General features: G+C 45.3%; 1 protein-coding gene across 4 annotated transcripts in view; it reads left to right on the top strand.

Moving 5' to 3' along the window:
* TTC28 (tetratricopeptide repeat domain 28) overlaps window positions 1-18,570 on the top strand; it is a 652,388-nt gene that overhangs the window by 555,014 nt on the left and 78,804 nt on the right. For all 4 annotated transcript variants that reach the window (XM_056529536.1, XM_056529528.1, XM_056529545.1 and 1 more), the window contains one exon: window positions 16,549-16,693. In XM_056529536.1, the coding sequence (XP_056385511.1) occupies window positions 16,549-16,693 (145 nt within the window). The remainder of the gene's footprint in view (window positions 1-16,548; window positions 16,694-18,570) is intronic.

The following is an 18,570-nucleotide window of genomic DNA, read 5'->3' as shown; positions in this document are numbered from 1 at the left end:
CCACGCAGCCACAGATCCACAAGTCCACTACCTCCCAGGTCCAAGTCAAAACCTGGTAAGCTACAAACGGGGTATAGTCAGTCTCAGTCAAGTCAGTCAAAGTCAACCTGGCTTCAGTCAGCTAAGCTGTATAGACTATTCCACCTGTCTAACTCAGTAAAGCTACCATTGTTTTGTAACTTGGCGTCGGAGTCTGTGCCTAGCCCAGAATCCAGCGGTATACTTTCGGGTGGTATTGAGGATAAACAACGCCCTGACATCATGAACACAAGGGGTTAATGTCATCTGCCAATAGGGCCATTCCATTTGCCCTCATCAGACCCTCTACCACAGGACCATTTAGATGAGCCGATTATTATGTGAAAAAGCATTACTGATAATTGTCCCATGTAAAACTAGTGATCAGCCGACGAACAAGTTCGGATCTTTTTTGCGGCCATATCAATGCGCATGAATTTAATGATCTGAATGACCGATTGAGCCTTATAACGGTCTCACAAAAAAGAGCCAAAGAGAATGGTGCCTTACTGCCTCCCTGTGTAAAAGGGCCCTATGCTTATGACCCTCATGGTGTTTCATTGTTAGTAAATGACATTATGCTGTAATATTCATTATATTATGTTGCTTTCATTACAAATTAGTATCAATATACATGTTTCTTAATCAAACTTCTTTCATGTCATATTGACACTTTAAAAGTTTTGAGGAGTGGGCCGGGTGCTGAGACCCCCACAATCGCTAAAATGAAGGGGCAGAAGTGCTTGGCTGTACATGCTGTGCCCTTTTATTTCTGCGCACTTCAGGAAGCTGAAGCAAGTGGTATATAGATTTGCTTGAACTGTCATAGACTTTCACTATAAGTTCATATACCACTTGCTTCATCTTCCAAAGGTGAGCAGAGCAGAAATGAAGGCGGACAGCATGTACAGCCAAACACTTCTACCCCTTCATATCAGCAATTATGGGATCTCAGTGCCTGAACCCACCGATTAAAACTATGACATAAGTTTGATGAAATGACAGGTAACTTTTCAGGATAAGCTGTCCTGTATGTATACATAAGGGGTAGCACTCTTTCTGGACATTATATAACTTGTATACAGATTTTTGTATCTGCATGTTGACTTACATACACTGCACACACACACACACACACACAGACACAAAAGAAGATAACTCTTTTCTTTGTCTTTATACACATCCTAAAAAGTAGCTGCAGCATGGAGGGCATTATAGAGCAGTACTGAGCATTCCAAGTTGGGAATCCTTTTTAGTGCAAAATCTTCTCTCACCTACCATGTGTTATTTATAATTTTGGTGCCTTTTTATATGACAGAGAGACCTTTTGGGACTATTCAATGACCAGTGCTCAGGTGTGACTGCTTTTTCTGCACCCCTTATAGATAAAACCCTTTTTGGGAGTCAATTCTGAGGGGGGATACACTGAACTCCCAGATAAAATGTGTCTGCTTGAGGGGCGCATGCGCGCGGCTTACCGGAAGAGACGTGGGTGATGTAAGCTCCGCGCCAGTCTCACCTATCTAAGCCCTAATCAGCGCCCTAAAGGCTCCACACGCTGTGGTTTCAGTGCGAACTGGACCTGGTCATGCCCAGGAGGCAGCGGTCACGAAATAAGAACCTCTCCCAGCGTCTTTCTCAGTCCATTCCGGACTTTTTCAGAGCCACCCCGAAACCCAATATGGCGGCGGCGGCAGCAGCCTCCCCACACCGCTCTGATATGGCATCCGATGAAGAGGGGGAGCCGGACCTGGCGCAGATGTCCCCGGCAGATATGTTCCGCCAGATCAAGCAAATGTTCCAGTCGGAGCTCAGAAAAGCTGTCTCAGACTTCGCAGCGCAACTTCAAGATCTGGGCCAGAGAGTCTCCGACAATGAAAACAAATTGGACGACTTAGCAGAGGCCGCGGAGTCTGACCGCCGGGATATCGATCTACATGCGGCCAAGCTTGATGCTATCGACCTCAAACTTGAAGATCTGGAGAACCGCTCCCGCAGAGCCAACATTCGCATTCGGGGACTACCTGAGTCGGAGACTAACCTGAAATCTGCGGTCGATGCGATGTTCCAGGCCCTACTGCCGCAATATGAGCCTGAGCTTCTCCGTATGGATCGTGTCCACAGAGCCCTAGGTCGCCCGAGATCTTCTGAACTGCCGAGGGACGTGGTCCTCCGACTGCACTACCCGGAGGTGAGAGATCCCCTGCTCTTTGCTGCCCGCAACCTGACGGCGCTACCTGGCATGCCCGCTGAAGTGCGCCTCTACTCGGATTTATCCCCGTCCACGCTGGAACGGCGCAGGACATTCCGCCACATCACGCTGGCCCTGGTCCGGGAGGGGGTGAAGTATAAATGGGGATTTCCATTCTCCCTCATCTGCCAACTTAAGGGGCGCCCCTACCAATTTCGCTCCCTGACTGAGGCCCAAACTACCCTCACTAAAGAGGGTATCCCCTGGACTGCCCCAGAACAGCCTCCTGCGACCGACTTGCCTCGAAGGGGCCCCCGACCCTCCAAGTCCTGGACCAGTGTTCCCTCGGCCCAGCGTAAATCACAGCGATGCCTGGGGATGGCCCCGGAAGGTTGACTCACCGTTGCCAGTGACCCCCTCTCACCTGGCACCCTGAAACCACCGATCCTAGAAGGGCTGGTGTGACTGGACTGATGTGTCCTTCGTTTGCTTCAAGAGATGGAAGTAAGCGGAGCCGCTATATTATACGGCTTCGCTTTCCAGTTTGACCTTTTTCTGTTTGTTCAATGTTTTGTTTGTGGTTTGATGTTGTTCATTTTTGTTAGTCAGTGGGTCCATGTGTTCTATGGTTGTTCTGTCTTTGCGTGTTTGTCCCGTCTCCGCATTGCCTGGTCTTCCGTCTTATGTGTAAGATAATTTCCCATAATGTCAGGGGATTTAATTCCCCCCCCAAACGGAGGAAAGCTTTCATTGATTATAGATGCTACCGTCCTGATATAATTTGCATTCAGGAGACTCACTTCTCCCAGTCCTCCTGCCCTAGCTTCCTCCATTCCCAGTACTCCCGGTTATATGTCTCCTCTTTTGTCTCCAAAAGCAGGGGGGTACTGATTTGTTTGAAAAATACGTTGCCATTCGAGGTGACCCGCGTTCATACAGACTCCAAAGGCAGGTATGTCTTGCTGTTGGGCACCCTGTATGGTAAGCAGATCTGTCTACTTAACTCTTATGCTCCTAACTCTTCTCCTATTTCATTCTTTCTTTCTCTCTGCTCTCTACTCCTATCATACTCTTATGATGTTCTGGTGTGGGCGGGTGATTTTAATTTTGTCTACGATGGCGTCTTGGATAGGTCCTCCCCTAGTCCCTTAGGTAGATCTAGAGCGTTGCAGAAAAGGTTGGTCTCGGCCTTCCATTCACTTCAACTTGCGGATGCATGGAGGGAGCACAATGGTCAGTCGAGGGGGTATTCTTACTATTCATCCTCCCAGAAAAATTACACTCGCATAGACTGGCTACTTCTCAACACCTCTACTCTACCGTGCCTCCTGTACGCGAGACACATTGCCTCTCCCTGGTCTGACCATGAGATGGTATGTGTAGAGCTGGATCTTATAGGTGGTCCTACCACACCTTTTACCTGGAGACTTAACGAGTCTATGCTGACTAACCAAACAGTTAAACGTTCTCTTACAGCAGATCTCACATCTTACTTCTCCACCAATGCTACTCCGAATTCAAACCCGATCTGGGTATGGTCTGCCCACAAGGCCTTCATTAGGGGACGGCTCATATCGCTAGCCTCATACATGAAAAGAGGTCGCTCCCACCTTCAACATACGCTACACAACAAGCTTTCTCGACTCACCCTGGCTCACCAGCGTGCCCCCTCTCTTTATCTCCACAATGCTATCCGGGATACCAGGTTGCGCCTGGATGCTGTCCTGTCCACCGGAGTGGAAAAAGCGCTTAGGTGGACTAAGGCCACATACTACCGCTATGCCAATAAGCCGGATAGGTTGCTTGCCAATATGCTCCGCAGCAAACAACGGCTTAATTATGTTCACACCATTCAGTTGCACCCTGGTTCCCGGTCTTCCCACCCCGACAAGATTTACCAGACTTTTCACTCTTACTACTCTAGACTTTATTCTATCCCTGACCAGTCGCCTACCTTTACTCCCAGTCTGAACTCTTTTCTTGACTCTACCTCCCTCCCCTCTCTCACTGACCCCGAGAGGGATCTCCTTAATTCTCCAATTTCACACGAAGATGTATCAGATACAATCGCGTCCCTGAAATTGGGTAAAGCCCCTGGCCCAGATGGCCTGTCTGCAATGTACTATAAGAAATTCTCCCCTATTCTAGTTCCCCACCTAGTTAACCTTTATAATAACCTCTTTAAGGCTCCCTCTTTACCCCCTGAATACTTAGATGCCCTTATAACGGTGATCCCCAAACCCCAGAAGGACCCATCCCTGGTCTCAAATTACCGCCCAATCTCCTTAATTAATCTGGATACGAAGATATTAACGTCTATCCTGGCACGCAGACTGAACACTATATTGCCCCGTGTTATTCACGCTGACCAAGTGGGCTTTATACCGGGGAGACAGGCGGCGGACAATATTAGAAAGGTGCTAGGGGTAGTACACTGGGCTTCCTCCACTTCTACTCCTGTTATGCTATTGGCCTTAGACATAGAAAAGGCCTTCGACTCAGTTCTCTGGCCATACCTTTGGGGGGTCCTCTCTAAAATGGGGTTCACTGGGCCGTTTGTACACCTTCTGCACCTGCTGTATTCCAATCCTACGGCTTTTCTCAAACTCCCTACCTCTTCCCCTTCCCCGATTATTATTAAGAGGGGCACTCGCCAGGGATGCCCGTTGTCCCCTGCTCTCTTCGCCCTGGCGATGGAGCCCCTGGCGAGATCCCTACGAGCCTCCCCCACTGTACTGGGGGTCACGATTAAGGACTCCATCCATAAACTTTGTTTGTTTGCCGATGACCTCCTTCTATCCCTGACACACCCCCTATCATCTTTACCTAACCTGTTTCGCCTACTCACAGACTTCTCGTCTTGCTCGGGCCTCCGGATCAGTCCATCTAAGTCTGAAACACTCTATATACATGTTCCCCTCCATACACAAAAGTTGATTTCCCTTAACTTTAACTTTCCCCCTCCAATGCCTGCCCTGTCCTATCTAGGTGTTCGTATAACCCCGGCGGTTGCTTCCCTCTATGGTGCGAACTACCCGCCCCTATACAAATCTATTCGACATGATATCCGCACTTGGGACAGGCCATACTTATCATGGATCGGAAGAATAAACACGGTTAAAATGGTGATTCTGCCTAAACTACTATACCTGTTTCGCACTCTTCCGGTTCCGGTCTCGACTGCGGATCTCAGGTCCCTTCAGTCCGATGTCTTCAGATTTATATGGAAATCCAGGACCCCCCGCATAGCACGTAATGTAATGTACCTTCATAAGCGTTTAGGTGGTATGTCCGTCCCCAACTTCCAAAAATACTATTATGCTGCCAGACTAGGACAGATGGCCTGGTTCCTGACGGATGGCGATACCCCCATCTGGGTTCACCTCGAATCCTCTCTCATCTCTCCCCACTCCTTCTCTTCCCTAATGTGGTCTACTCAACCTGTCACTAAATACGTCCCTTACTCTGCTCTTCTCACTCTTCATTCCCTTTCCCTTTGGCGACTGGTCCGCTTTCGCTTTCACCTACAATCTTGCCCTCCTCCCCTCCTGCCCTTCCTCTGTAACCCTTTTTTTCCACCCGGTCTTGCTCATTCCTCATTCCGTTGGTGGACTTCACAGTCCCTGATTACTGCTCATCAATTCCATACTCGAGGGGTTCTGATGACAAAGGAAGTGTTTGCTCTACAATTTCGCCCCCCACCCTCAGAACTCTTCCGAATGCACCAGATCTTTTCATTCCTACACTCTAATTTCCCTGCACGCACCATACCACAGTTGACTAGGTTTGAACGTCTTATGCAATATAGTCCTTCTAGACGAGGACTTCTAGCCATAATATATGGTATACTAAATTCTCCCCCACCCGACACTAAACTGTCGTTCATGATCCAATGGGAGGCTGACTTCCATATGGAACTGTCTCTGGAAGAATGGAGGGAGTGCTGCGATACCTTGAGTAGAGGGAGCTGGCAAGTGTCCCTTACTGAGACGTCACTGAAAATATTACATAGGACGTATTATGTTCCCACGAGAATACATTCCATCTTCCCCTGTGCCTCTCCCTTATGTTTTAGAGGTTGCGCAGATAGGGGAACCATGCTTCATATGTGGTGGACCTGTCCTCTCGCCAGAACTTTCTGGACATCTGTTCTTTCTATTCTTCGTTCTGTTCTCTCTTTTCGCTGTCCCCTCCAACCTGCTTTTTGCCTCCTTAGCAGACGTTCGCGCAGGATGCCCAACAGCCAATTTAGACTAGCGCAATTCATACTGCTGGCTGCGCGGATCCATATAGCAACATGCTGGAAAAGCCCAGTCCTGTCTATTGATAGAGTAATTGATAGAGTTAATAATATTCTGATCTTTGAAAAAATTAACGCGGTTCGCGCCGACATAATGGCCTCCTACGAGAGGGTCTGGTCTCCTTGGATATCATCCTCCTATTGCCCGGAGATTCGCCATACTTTGTCTCTAACGTAATCACTGACAACACCCGTTCTGTTTTATTACCCTGCTGTCTGTTTTTATCCACACATGTCTGACCCATGGACTTGTTTATTCTCCTATTCCCTTTTATTCATTTGATTTTACCTTTTTGTTGATTCGGGCTGCGTCCCGATACTTTTGCTTTACTTTGGTATTGCTACCTTTTTGCCTATTACAATAAAATTGATTGTTTGACACTAAAATGTGTCTGCTTTGCCCATAACAACCAATCGCAGCTCAGCTTTCATATCATAACAAGCTCTGGTAAAGTGAAAGCTGAGCTGTGATTGGTCGCTATGGGTACAAATCCATATTTTGATATATCTGGACCAGTGTCTTTCCTTCTATTCTTTGAGTACAGTCAGCCAGTATATTTTACTATAATGGACCCCCTTGCCTGCTCATATTTTATTATTCTCCAGTACTGAGGTTTTTAGAAGTTTATAACTGAGAATGAGCGCAGAAACCCATTTAATTCATTACTTCTCATTTGTCATTTTTGTTTACACTTGAGAAGTGGAAAATAAAGTCAGTATCTTCTTGGTTTGTGCAGGAAAATCAATATCTGTTTCAGAAAAGTATACTTCACTATAGAGACAAAGAAGATGCTGTATCAGCATCAGCGAGGCAAGTGAAGCAATAAAACCTCATTTCAAGATAAAAGAAACCATTACTTATCCTGTAGCACTTTTTATTGAGATAAGAAAGAGAATAGGCCTTTTCTTCACTTATGGGGAGAGCCATCCAGTCATAATATCATGGTAAATGTTTTTCTATAAATGTATTCTTCTCCTGCCATTATTTTACACAACAGTATTTATTGGCAGATCAATCATATAGTTAGAAACACTTCACCCTCCATGACATTGCATGCCGCCATCTGAGGTCATTGGTGAATACACCATCTGTAGATGTCCCAGCACCTTACCTGGCTTTTCAAGATGTCTGCTTGTTGTAAAGCTGGAAACCTATCATGACCTAGAGTTGGTGTGGATGCTCCACAGCATTTCTGCAGGTAAATCCAGAGTCATAAATCTGCACCAAATCATGTGGATTTTGGTGCAGATTCTCCTCTCTGGTATTTTTCAATGCAAGGAAATGTAAATGAACAAAATGTGGGACATATTCATAAACTTGATAAGAATTACTTGGCCCAAGCAGTATAGGATTGTGCCAGATTTTGTAACAGTAACTGAGGCTTGTATGAATCTGTAGTCTACACCACTAGAGATGAGCAAATGTTAGAAAAAATTTATATGGCCAATTCGCTGAATTTTCTGAAAAAAATTGGTTCGGTCCCAACTTATTTGCGGTGAATCTGTATTAAAAATGGCTCTTTCTGGCCTACAGAGAGCCTCAATAGGGGTGTAGAACAATTTGCCTTGCTGTACCACAAATAGGGTGTGTGCTGGGTTAGTGAAATAATACTGTTATTCAGTATGACATGCAGATTACAGGCATCGCTATTAGAATCACTGTCACAGAGCTGACAGAGCCTGGAGGTGGCATCAGTATGAGGAGACCATATAGTGGCCGAATGACACAGCCTGGAGGTGGCAGCAGCATGAGGAGACCATATAGTGGCTGAATGACCCAGCCTGGAGCTGGCAACAGCCTAACAAGACCAAAGAGCCTCACAATTGAAAAGATTAAATATCTTTTTTAACATTTAAATTGAAGATTTCAAATAGATTAACCTAATTTAATGTGCCAGCAGCAGGAGGAGACCACATGGTGGTACAGTGACACAGCCTGGAGTTGGCGGAAGCATGAGGAGACCACATAGTGGCTGAATGACATAGCCTGTAGTTGGCGGCAGCATGAGGAGACCATATAGTAGCTGAATGACACAGTCTGGAGTTGACAGCAGCATGAGGAGACCATATAGTGGCTGAATGACACAGCCTGGAGTTGGTGGCAGCATGAGGAGACCATTTAGTGGTTGATTGACACAGCCTGGAGATGGCAACAGCCTGACGAAACCATAGGGTCTCACAATTGAAACAGCATGAGGAGACCATATAGTGGCTGAATGACAGAGCCTGGAGTTGGCGACAGCAAGAGCAGACCATATAGTGGCTGAAAAACACAGCCTGGAGTTGGCGGCAGCATGAGCGGACCATATAGTGGCTAAACAACACAGCGTGGAAGTGGCGGCAGCAGGAGGAGACAATATAGTTGCTGAATGACACAGCGTGGAGGTGCGGTAGCATGAGGAGAGCATATAGTGGCTGAATGACACATCCTAGAGGTGGCGGAAGTATGAGGAGACCATATAGTTGCAGAATGAAACAGCCTGGAGGTGGCAGCAGCAGGAGGAGAACATATGGTGGCATAATGAGACAGCCTGGAGCTGGCATCAGCATAAGGAGAACATATGGTGGCAGTATGAGACAGCCTGGAGTTGGCATCAGCAGCATCAGGAGTCCTGAAAGTGACCCGGTGACATAGTGGGGCGGTGGGTGGCAATACCAGTACCCTGTGACAATGTGGGTGAAAAAAGGAGAACTTGGCATCAGATGTGTGGCATCAGGTGGGTGGCAGGATCAGAATAGTAGCTAAGGCAGGTAGGCAGAAGAAAACGGTCTCTTTTGTAAAAGTGTTAGTGTGCACAAGTAAGTATTGAGGATATGCCTTACGTATAACTTAACTTTTAATAATATTCTTAGGATAAAATATATGTACCCAAACATTTTTTTAAATCAAACAAAAGGAAAGGTGTGCAAAAAACGCCATGTGCCACCTTCACCACCAAGTAATGATGTGATGCAAAGACCTCTAAAAGGTTGAAGGGAACAAAGTATGCTTCATTGTAACCGGTGGGGGTAAAAACTTCCCCTGTAAGGCCCTACTCTAACATTATTAATTCCCTTCTTGGCACGTGTTACTTGCCCTAAAAAGGTAACAAGGTGGAAATAGGGAGAGGTTCCTGTGTGGGGCCGCCCTTTTTAGGGCGAGTAACACTTGCCAAAAAGGGAATTAATAGTGCGAGTGTAGGGCCTTACAGGGGAAGTTTTTGCACCCACTGGTTACAATGGACAATACATTGTTCCCTTCCACCTTTTAGAGGTCTTTGCATCACATCAATATTTGGTGGTGTAGGTGGCACATGGAGTTTTTGCACACCTTTCCTTTTGTTTGATTTAAAAACAATTTGGGGTACATATATTTTATCCTAAGCAAAGTTAAGTTTTAGCTAATGCATATCCTCAATACTTACTTGTGGTCTGATGCGGAGGAATGTCTGTAACCGGGGAGCAGCACCTTAAATATGTTTTGCAGTATCCATATTTAGGAACTATTGGTGTGGCACCATGGTCAATCTACTCTGATGAATTAGGCATTGGATGGGTGGAAATCCTGGCTGATCCATGCCTGATTCATCTTCACAAAGGTCAGTCTCTCCAAATATTTCGTGGACAGACGAGTTCTCCTTTGGGTTACTATGGCCCCCGCCGCACTAACAACCGCTCTGATGGGACACTACTGGCTGGGCAGGACAGCTTTTCCAGGGCAAACTCTGCTAGTTGCTGCCACAAATCAAGTTTGGCTGCCCAGGAGTCCAGCGGATCTTCAAGGTGTGTTGGCATTGTCATGTCAAGGTATGCCACCACCTGCTGGTTCAGGTCCTGCTCCAGGTCTACCTGCTGCTGATCAGTTGCTTCACTATGCGGGTGAAGAAAGCTACTCATGAGCGACTGTAGACTAAGGCTGCTACTGATGGAGCTGGTACTGCTCCTGCCACCCTCCCCAGCAGCCATGGCAGGGGAAAGTGAGCTCAGAGGGCCCTCCGAGTCAGGATGGACGATGACGCAGATAGGCATCGGTCAACCGACTACATAGGATGTCTCTGTAGTAGGTCAGTTTTTCTTCCCTCTCAGTAGGTGTAAAAAATGCCCCCATTTTGTGCCAGTAGCGAGGGTCCAATAAGGTGGAGAGCCTGAAGTCATCTCGCTGCCAAATTATGACAATTCAAGTGAGCAAGTGAGCATCCATCATGCCATTTGTGCAAGTGACTCAGAAGGAACTCAATGCCTCCATCTCCATTGCATAATGCCACGGTGTGTCTGGGTCCTCTGTCTCGCCTTCCTTTTAACCCTCTAGCTCCTCTCGATGTTCATCCTCCTTCTCTACTGTGCTCCACTGTGCCCCTGCTCCTCTTCCTCCTCCAGTTCAGCCCCCACAGGGCTCATGTGGCCATGAGATGTAGGTGTCACATCTCCATTGCCCTGACCAGCCATCGTTTCCAACATGTGTTGTAGGAAATGAAGCAGTGAAATGACATTGTTCATTCTGTAATCCTGGCGACTGACTAATAACGTGGCTTCCTCAAAGGGCCTGAGCAAACGGCAGGTGTCATGTATGAGCTGCCACTGGTTGACATTGAAGTTACACAGGGGAGTCCCTCTATCTGCTTGGATCATCAAGAAATTGGTGATGGATTTTCTCTGTTCTTATAGTCGGTCCAACATATGGAGGGTGGAATTCCAACATGTGGAAACATCGCAAATCAGACTATGTTGGAGGATGCCGTTCTGATGCTACAGCTCAAGGAGGGTGTGCTTTGCAGTGTACGAGTGGCTGAAGTGCATGCAAAGTTTCCTTCCCATTGTTAGGATGTCTTGCAGATGGGGGGAACACGTCAGGAACCGCTTGACAACCAGATTGAACATGTGTGAAACAGGGGGCATGCCTCAAGCTTCCTTGTTGAAGCTCAGACAAAATGTTCTTCCCGTTGTCCATCACCATGGTTCCCATTGCCAGTTTTTGTGGAGCCATGATTCGATTTCTCGATGAATGACTTTTAGCAGTTCCTCCCCTGTGTGACTCCATTTGCCAAGGCAAACCATGTGAAGAACAGCGTGATACCACCGTGCCCTGCACACATGGTATGCTGGAGGGGCACTGAGACTTGTCCGTGCAGTAGAGGCTGAGGACACGGTGGAGGATGAGGAGGTGGAGTCGCACACTGTCACAGGACCAATGACCTGAGAGCATGGACGCGGAAGCGACGTGACCTGTCCAAGTTGCTGTTGTGGCTGTGCAGGAACCACATTCACCCAGTGGGCCGTAAAGGACATATATTGTTCCTGACCGTAGTTACAGCTCCACACGTCGGTGCTGCCATGCACTTTGGTACACACCGACAGGCTCAAGGACTGGCCCACCTTCTGTTCCACAAAATTGTGCAGGGCTGGTACTGCCTTCGTTGCAAAGAAATGACGCCTTTGGACTCTCCACCTCGACTCAGCACAAGCCATGAGTTCTCTGAAGGTACAGAGTCCACTTGAAAAAGGAGGGACTGCAGCACCAGCAACTTGGACAGGAGCACATTCAGCTTCTGCGCCGTTGGTCAGTGGGTGCATACTGTTTTCTCTTGGACATAGCTTTACTGATGGATTGCTGGTGGAATGACTGACTCGAAGTAGGAGGAGCAGGAGCATCTGGAGTGACAGAAGATGGGTATGACACACAGCTCCCTTTGGCTGAGGTGGTGCAGCCTTGGACGGCTGAAACAGGGAGAGGCGTGCCACTGGGTGATGCATCAGGCTGGGCCACCACATCGGAGCCACAGTTCTCCCAGGCCACTTTATGGTGATGCTGCATATGTTGACACAGGGCCGTGGTGCCAACATTGGGACCATGGCCAAGCTTCACCTTCTGCCGACACATCTTGCATGTGGCCAGGTCAACATCCTCCAGATGCTTGATGAAAAACTGCCACACTGCCGAGTAGCTGATTTTTCCACCAGCAGTCCGCACTGATTGACTGCTACTGCCGCCGACTCCAGGAACCCCTGTTCCACTATCTCCCGGGAAGGTAAGCTTCCGCAAAGCAGGTGGTGTACCCCGGGCATGTTTGGCTCCAGACTTTTCACTTCTACCACCATGCTGACTGCCAACCATGCTACCACCTTGCTGGCTCAGCTGCTGCCTCACGGGCAACCTGTTCTCCTGATGATGATGAAGCCCCTTCTCCACCCGGCTCCCAAGTGTGATCGGCTTCATCATCATCGAGTTGTGTCTGCACGTCACTGATGTCCTCCTCAGGTTCCTCAACAGTGTCTGCTCGCAACACCACCAAAATTGCACTCTCAATCTCAATTCTCTCTCAATCTCACTCGCTTCCCTATCAGTGCTTCTAGGCTGGATTTAAGCTTTAGGTTAATCACTGCTGTAAAAAAAGCTTTTCTGGGCAACACATAATACTTTCTGTCCCTCTCTCTGTGCAATAGAATGCTGATTTGACTGGGAGGTGAATCGCTGACAGCTGTCCGGACATGCTGGAAGTTGTACTTTTGCAACATCTGGAGATCCACAGTTAGGAGACCACTTGACTAGACTAATACAATGTAAAGTGATCGCATGTAGATAGGTGAAGGGTATGTTCACACTACAGAATTTCCAAACAGAATTCCGCTCAGAAATTCAGCTATGAAATTCCAGTGCAGCTGCCTCCCATTGTTTTCAATTGGATTATTCTGCAGCGTCCACTCTCCAAAATGTGCGCATTGGAAATTCCGGACTTCTGACCAGCCAAAAGAATGAACGGGTTTACTCTTTCAGTGGAATTCCACATTGCTGTCACGTTACCTTCAGTGGGGACAGTGAATGTTCTGAGCATCTCTGCATAGAAGTTGTCCAACTCAGATTACATATTGTGAACGTACCCTAAGAAAGCAATTTAACATCTTTATTTAAATAAGAAGATTTCGGCTTACTGACAGCAAGTAGAGATCTTGAAATGGTGACGATTTGAAACAAAGTATACATCATCATTTCACTTATTTACTTATTCATACGGTGTTGACATATTCTGCAGTACTCTATAGCACTTGTCAACACTCGCTGTTCCAAATGGGGGCTCACAATGTATTTATTTATTTTTTGTTTGTTTATTTTTACATATCATTATATTAGTATTATACTTTATTGATATAACACCAACAACAGTTTTTTGTCCCTTTGTGCCACAGTTTTGAAGGAATGGTGTGAATGTGTTGTGATTATTTACATCAGGACTTCTGTACTGCGGATGTCAATGTTAGTAATGGATCCAGAGACTTCTCTTTCAAGCAAAAACAGACGCTTTTTCTTAGATTTCAGCTCTGGAACCGCATTCCAACATATTGTAAATTGCATTGTCTCTCACCTACCATGTACTGTACATGAATAATTTATGTAAATTCCCAGAAATTGTACCTAAAAATGACAGGAAAAATTGATCAGAGTGAAATAAATGCAGTGCTTGGTAATATTAAAGAGCCCCACTCGCTCCATATGAATTTCACAGCATTACAAATCATTAGGACATCATTACACCTTATAAATGTTATCTATGCACAGATTGCCATTATCTATTACATAAAATATTAAGATATAATTAACGTTCACTTTGCATCACAGACCCGCTTAGTAATGGCTTATTATTTTAGGCAATATTTCAATAAATAACTTTTTTAAGTGCAAAGATAGGAAAACACACATGTATTATAATTCACTTTACGGTATTTCTGTCCTGTCCTCTTCGGATTGTCATAGCAACCTCCATTACTGGAGTCTTCCTGGCACTCGGGAGAACTCAGATAAGAGTCTCGTAATGTTCATAATTGAAACTTCCCATAAAAATATTCACGGTTACATTGAGTGGAATTAAAACCGGAGCGGATTGTTAGTCTTATTAGAGGCTCTGTGCCGTCGTGATATTTAGGGGTAATTATTTTATAATGTATTTGCATTTTGTGCGGCATTGGTAAACGGCAGCGACCCATTCACTCATTACACCTGTGTGCAGTCATTGCTGAAAAATGGAGTACTATTGAGTCTGCTTCAGTGGATGCAGGGAGACAAAGATAAGCCAAAGAGAAAAGCATTTTCTAAAGGATCGTATGCCCCAAACACATAGCATGTGGCACACGGCATGGCGCTGTACTGTTGGAGATACAGCGCTATTCTCTTCTAGAAGCTATGTTTGCCATTGAGAATGCTTTCATACACGAAGCATCAAATGGAGCATAGTTTCTTTTTCTTTCTTTGTTTGTACAGAATCTGTCATTTGCATCAAATAAGGTAGAGGTAGGGCTTGTACGTGTTACTATTGACATCCATATTGCATAATTATGACACATAGCATGTATATAAAGCTCTGCCCACTTAAAATGTTCTGGATTTACTAAGAAGTGCACGCCATTCAGTAAATCCAGCATAAGTATACGCCACCTATTAAGGTTGTGTATATTTCTGCAAATGTGAGGAGAGCGTGCCCCCTGCATACACTCTCCATGCAAGGCCAAGCACTCTTACAGCCTTCTTTATGCCTCCTTCATGACCTCTTTTCGCAAGTGGCGCAAATCCTCCAAATTTTCAAATGTTTTGCACACAAATGGCAATATTTGAGTAAACATCTTCGTTTCTGCGCAAAAATGTGCGACTTTAGGATTTTGCACTGCTGGCATGGCATTAATGTCCTCAATTATGTCACTAACCTTTCAACAAACTTTGCATAAATCATTAGTGCAATCAAATATAAGAAACTTGCAGTATATCTTATCCAGGATAATGCCTCTTTTGCCACATATCGGGCTCCTTTCCTGCTCCTCTCCTTTCTCCTTAAAGGGGTACTCCGGTGAAAAATCTTCCAGTACTTCACAGCTGCTGTATGCTCCAGTGGAAGTTCTTTTCTTTTTGAATCCCTTTTCTGTATGATGGCAGTGCTCTCTGCTGACACCTCTGTCCAGAGCAGAATGGGTTTGCTATGGGGATTTGTTCCTGCTCTGGACAGTTCCTGACATGGACAGAGGGGTCAGCAGAGAGCACTGTGGTCAGACAGAAAAGACGTTCAAAAAGAAAAGAACTTGCTGTGGAGCATACAGCAGCTGATAAGTACTGGAAGGATTATGATTTTTAAATAGAAGTCATTTACAAATCTGTTTAACTTTCTGGCACCAGTTGATTAAAAAAAAGGTTTTACACTGGAGTACTCCTTTAACTCATCATCCACTCGAAAATCTGCTAACAAAGTGTCTGAAGCTATCCATAGAACCTTAAGAGCTCGTCTACACTGCCGATATTCCAGTAGGCACCGCCACCGTACGGAGGAGCATTGCCTCATAGACGGCAATGTAGCAACATAGTGGGATTCCTCTGCAGCAATTCCGTAGTGTGCACAGAGCAGCGTAATCTGCAAGCAGTATTCCATATGTGCACAGATATAAAAGCTTATACTGAAAAGAGTTTTAAAGGGGAGCTCCAGTACTGAGCTTTTTATTCCCTATCTGGAAGATATGAGATAATTGTCTGATCGCAGGGGGTCCAAGCGCGGGGAACTACACGTGATTTCCTGACTGGTGCCCTGGCTCTCCTCATGCATGGAGTGCTGATGAAGCATCAAGAGAGCCGGGAGCCAGGCAGGAGATTACAGGGGGTCTGGGGGTTCCCATTGTTTGAACTCCCTCAGGATCAGACACTTCTCCCCATAGGGATGTTGATATGTGGCATATTTGCTGTGTCTTGAGAACATGCTGTGCATTGTTAGATCTGTAGCACGCTGTATTCTGTCATATTCCAACATGGATTTCACCATTGCCATTGCACGATATGAAATACAAGGCAGAATTCTCATGTTACACACAACAAAGACAAAGGGGTTAAGCCTTAAATACATTTACCATGATGAGCACCCTCTAAACTTGTCAGACATTGAGGTCCTTTGGCCAAGAAGAATAGTACGACCAGTTTACATTTTCCTTGTTTTTGCTTAAAAGTAATTTTTATAAAATGGATTCATAGTAACAGTAATATACTTGAACGTTACCAGATGGAAGATTAACCTTTTCTTTGCCTTTATTTTTTCAGAAGTTGCCAAAGCATGACCAGCCTATTCAGCAATACCATGTCTCCTGTGAAGGAAAATACCTCTTCTCTTCCCCGAAAACAGGCCTGTAATAGTAAGCCACCTCTCCGAGCACTCTACGACTTGCTTCTGGCACCAATGGAAGGGGTAAGGATATGAGACTGATAACATTTGTTGTCCTAATTTCTTATTTTTGAGAACACATTAGAACTGTGTAATTAATATAACATCATTTATGGGGTCACATGACCTATTATGGACAACAAGGCTCAGAAGACTCATTTCAATTGTATCTTTGCTGTATGTTATACTATGTACTCTGGCAGCACATTTCAAAGTAAATTTAGCAGTTTTTGGCTAAATTTCCACTTGTTTTTTCTTTTTTTTTTTGAAATGCCAAGAAAAACGGCAATTCTGCGGCATGGCGTTTTTTCGGCCAAAAAACGCTGCAGCCAGGTGTTAGAATGCGAAATGAGAAATCGCTAAATTCTTATTTAACTTGGCGTTTTTCACTTTGGCATTTTTTTTAATTCTTTTGGCATTTTATCACTCTTTTTTGGCGGTTTTCAGCTTCTTGGCGGTTTTCCAAAATCGCAGCATGTTGAGCCACTGGTGATTTTTTAGACAAAATCGTGGCATTTTTCTCCAATAGAAGTATATGGGAGTGAAAAAACGCCAAGAAAAACGACATGTGAGTTTTAACTTTGGCGTTTTTGCAGGCATTTTTTTATTCTTTTTTGGACTTTAGGGTACCATAAAAAAAATTTTTTTAAACATACAGTAGTGAAGGAAAAAATTGTATGCGTCCAGCCACTCTTCTATGGTCCCTGCACTGCCGTATTTATACACCTATTCACATTTCCCGCAGAGAGCTGTGATTGGCCAGATGGTTCCAGCCAATCACAGCTATCTGTGGGAAATAGGAATATGTGTATATATACGTCAGTGCAGGGGACCATAGAAGAGCGGCCGCCGGTTCTATACATTATACAGGAGGATCACAGCGGGTGTCAGGAGTGACATCTGCTGTGATCTTTCCTTAATTGCAAGTACTACTACTCCTAACATGGAGTACACTCTGCTCAATGCTGGGAGCTGTAGTACCTGCATTAATAGACAGATCGCAACAGGTGTCAGAAGTTACACTCGCTGTGATCTGTCTATTGATGCAGGTACTACAGCTCCAAGCATGGAGCAGAGTGTGCTCCATGTTGGGAGTAGTAGTACCTGCAGGTAAGAACAGATCACAGTGGGTATCACTACTGACACCTGATGCGATCGTCCTTTCTATTGCAGAGATGCAGAGCGTCTTTCTCCTGTGCTCCGCATCTCTGCATTATACTGTGTGAATAGAACATCACTCATTCATGTTTCCCTCGGAGAGCTGTGATTGGCTGCAACCATCCGGCCAATCCCAATATGAATGAGTGATGTCCTATTCACATCACTATCCGGGGTATAGTGCAGAGATGCGGAGCGCAGGAGAAAGCCGCTCTGCATCTCTGCTATATTATGGACGATCGCATCGGGTGTCACGACTGACACCCGGGGCAATATGTCTATTAGTACAGGTACTACTACTCCCATCATGGAACAGTCTGTTCCATGCTGGGAGTAGTAATACTACCTAAAAAATTTAAAAAAATTGAGACAAAAAAGTGAAACACAAACTTTATTAAAAATTTATTAAAATTTTGTTATAAAAAATATAAATTTCGTTAAATACATATTTTTTCCATCACTACTGTATCCTTTTTTATTTATTTTTGGTACCCAACACATTTTGGGTACCAAAAAAAAAACTGCCAAGGTGCAATTTCCACACAAATGAAAAAACACCAGGCGTTTTTTTCAGGCGTTTTTTTTCAACCCAAAAAACGCAGGTCAAAAAAACAAGTAGAAACTTAGCCTTGCACTTATTTCTCATTGTATATATATCATTGGTCAAAACTTCAGTCTTGCAAAACTACAACTCCCAGCATGCCCAGACAGCCAACGGCTGTCTGGGCATGCTGGGGGTTGTA

The sequence above is a fragment of the Hyla sarda genome, chromosome 1, assembly GCF_029499605.1.
Source record: "Hyla sarda isolate aHylSar1 chromosome 1, aHylSar1.hap1, whole genome shotgun sequence".
NCBI lineage: Eukaryota > Metazoa > Chordata > Amphibia > Anura > Hylidae > Hyla > Hyla sarda.
Note: the sequence above shows the minus strand (reverse complement) of the source record. Positions and strands in the feature narration are given on the sequence as shown.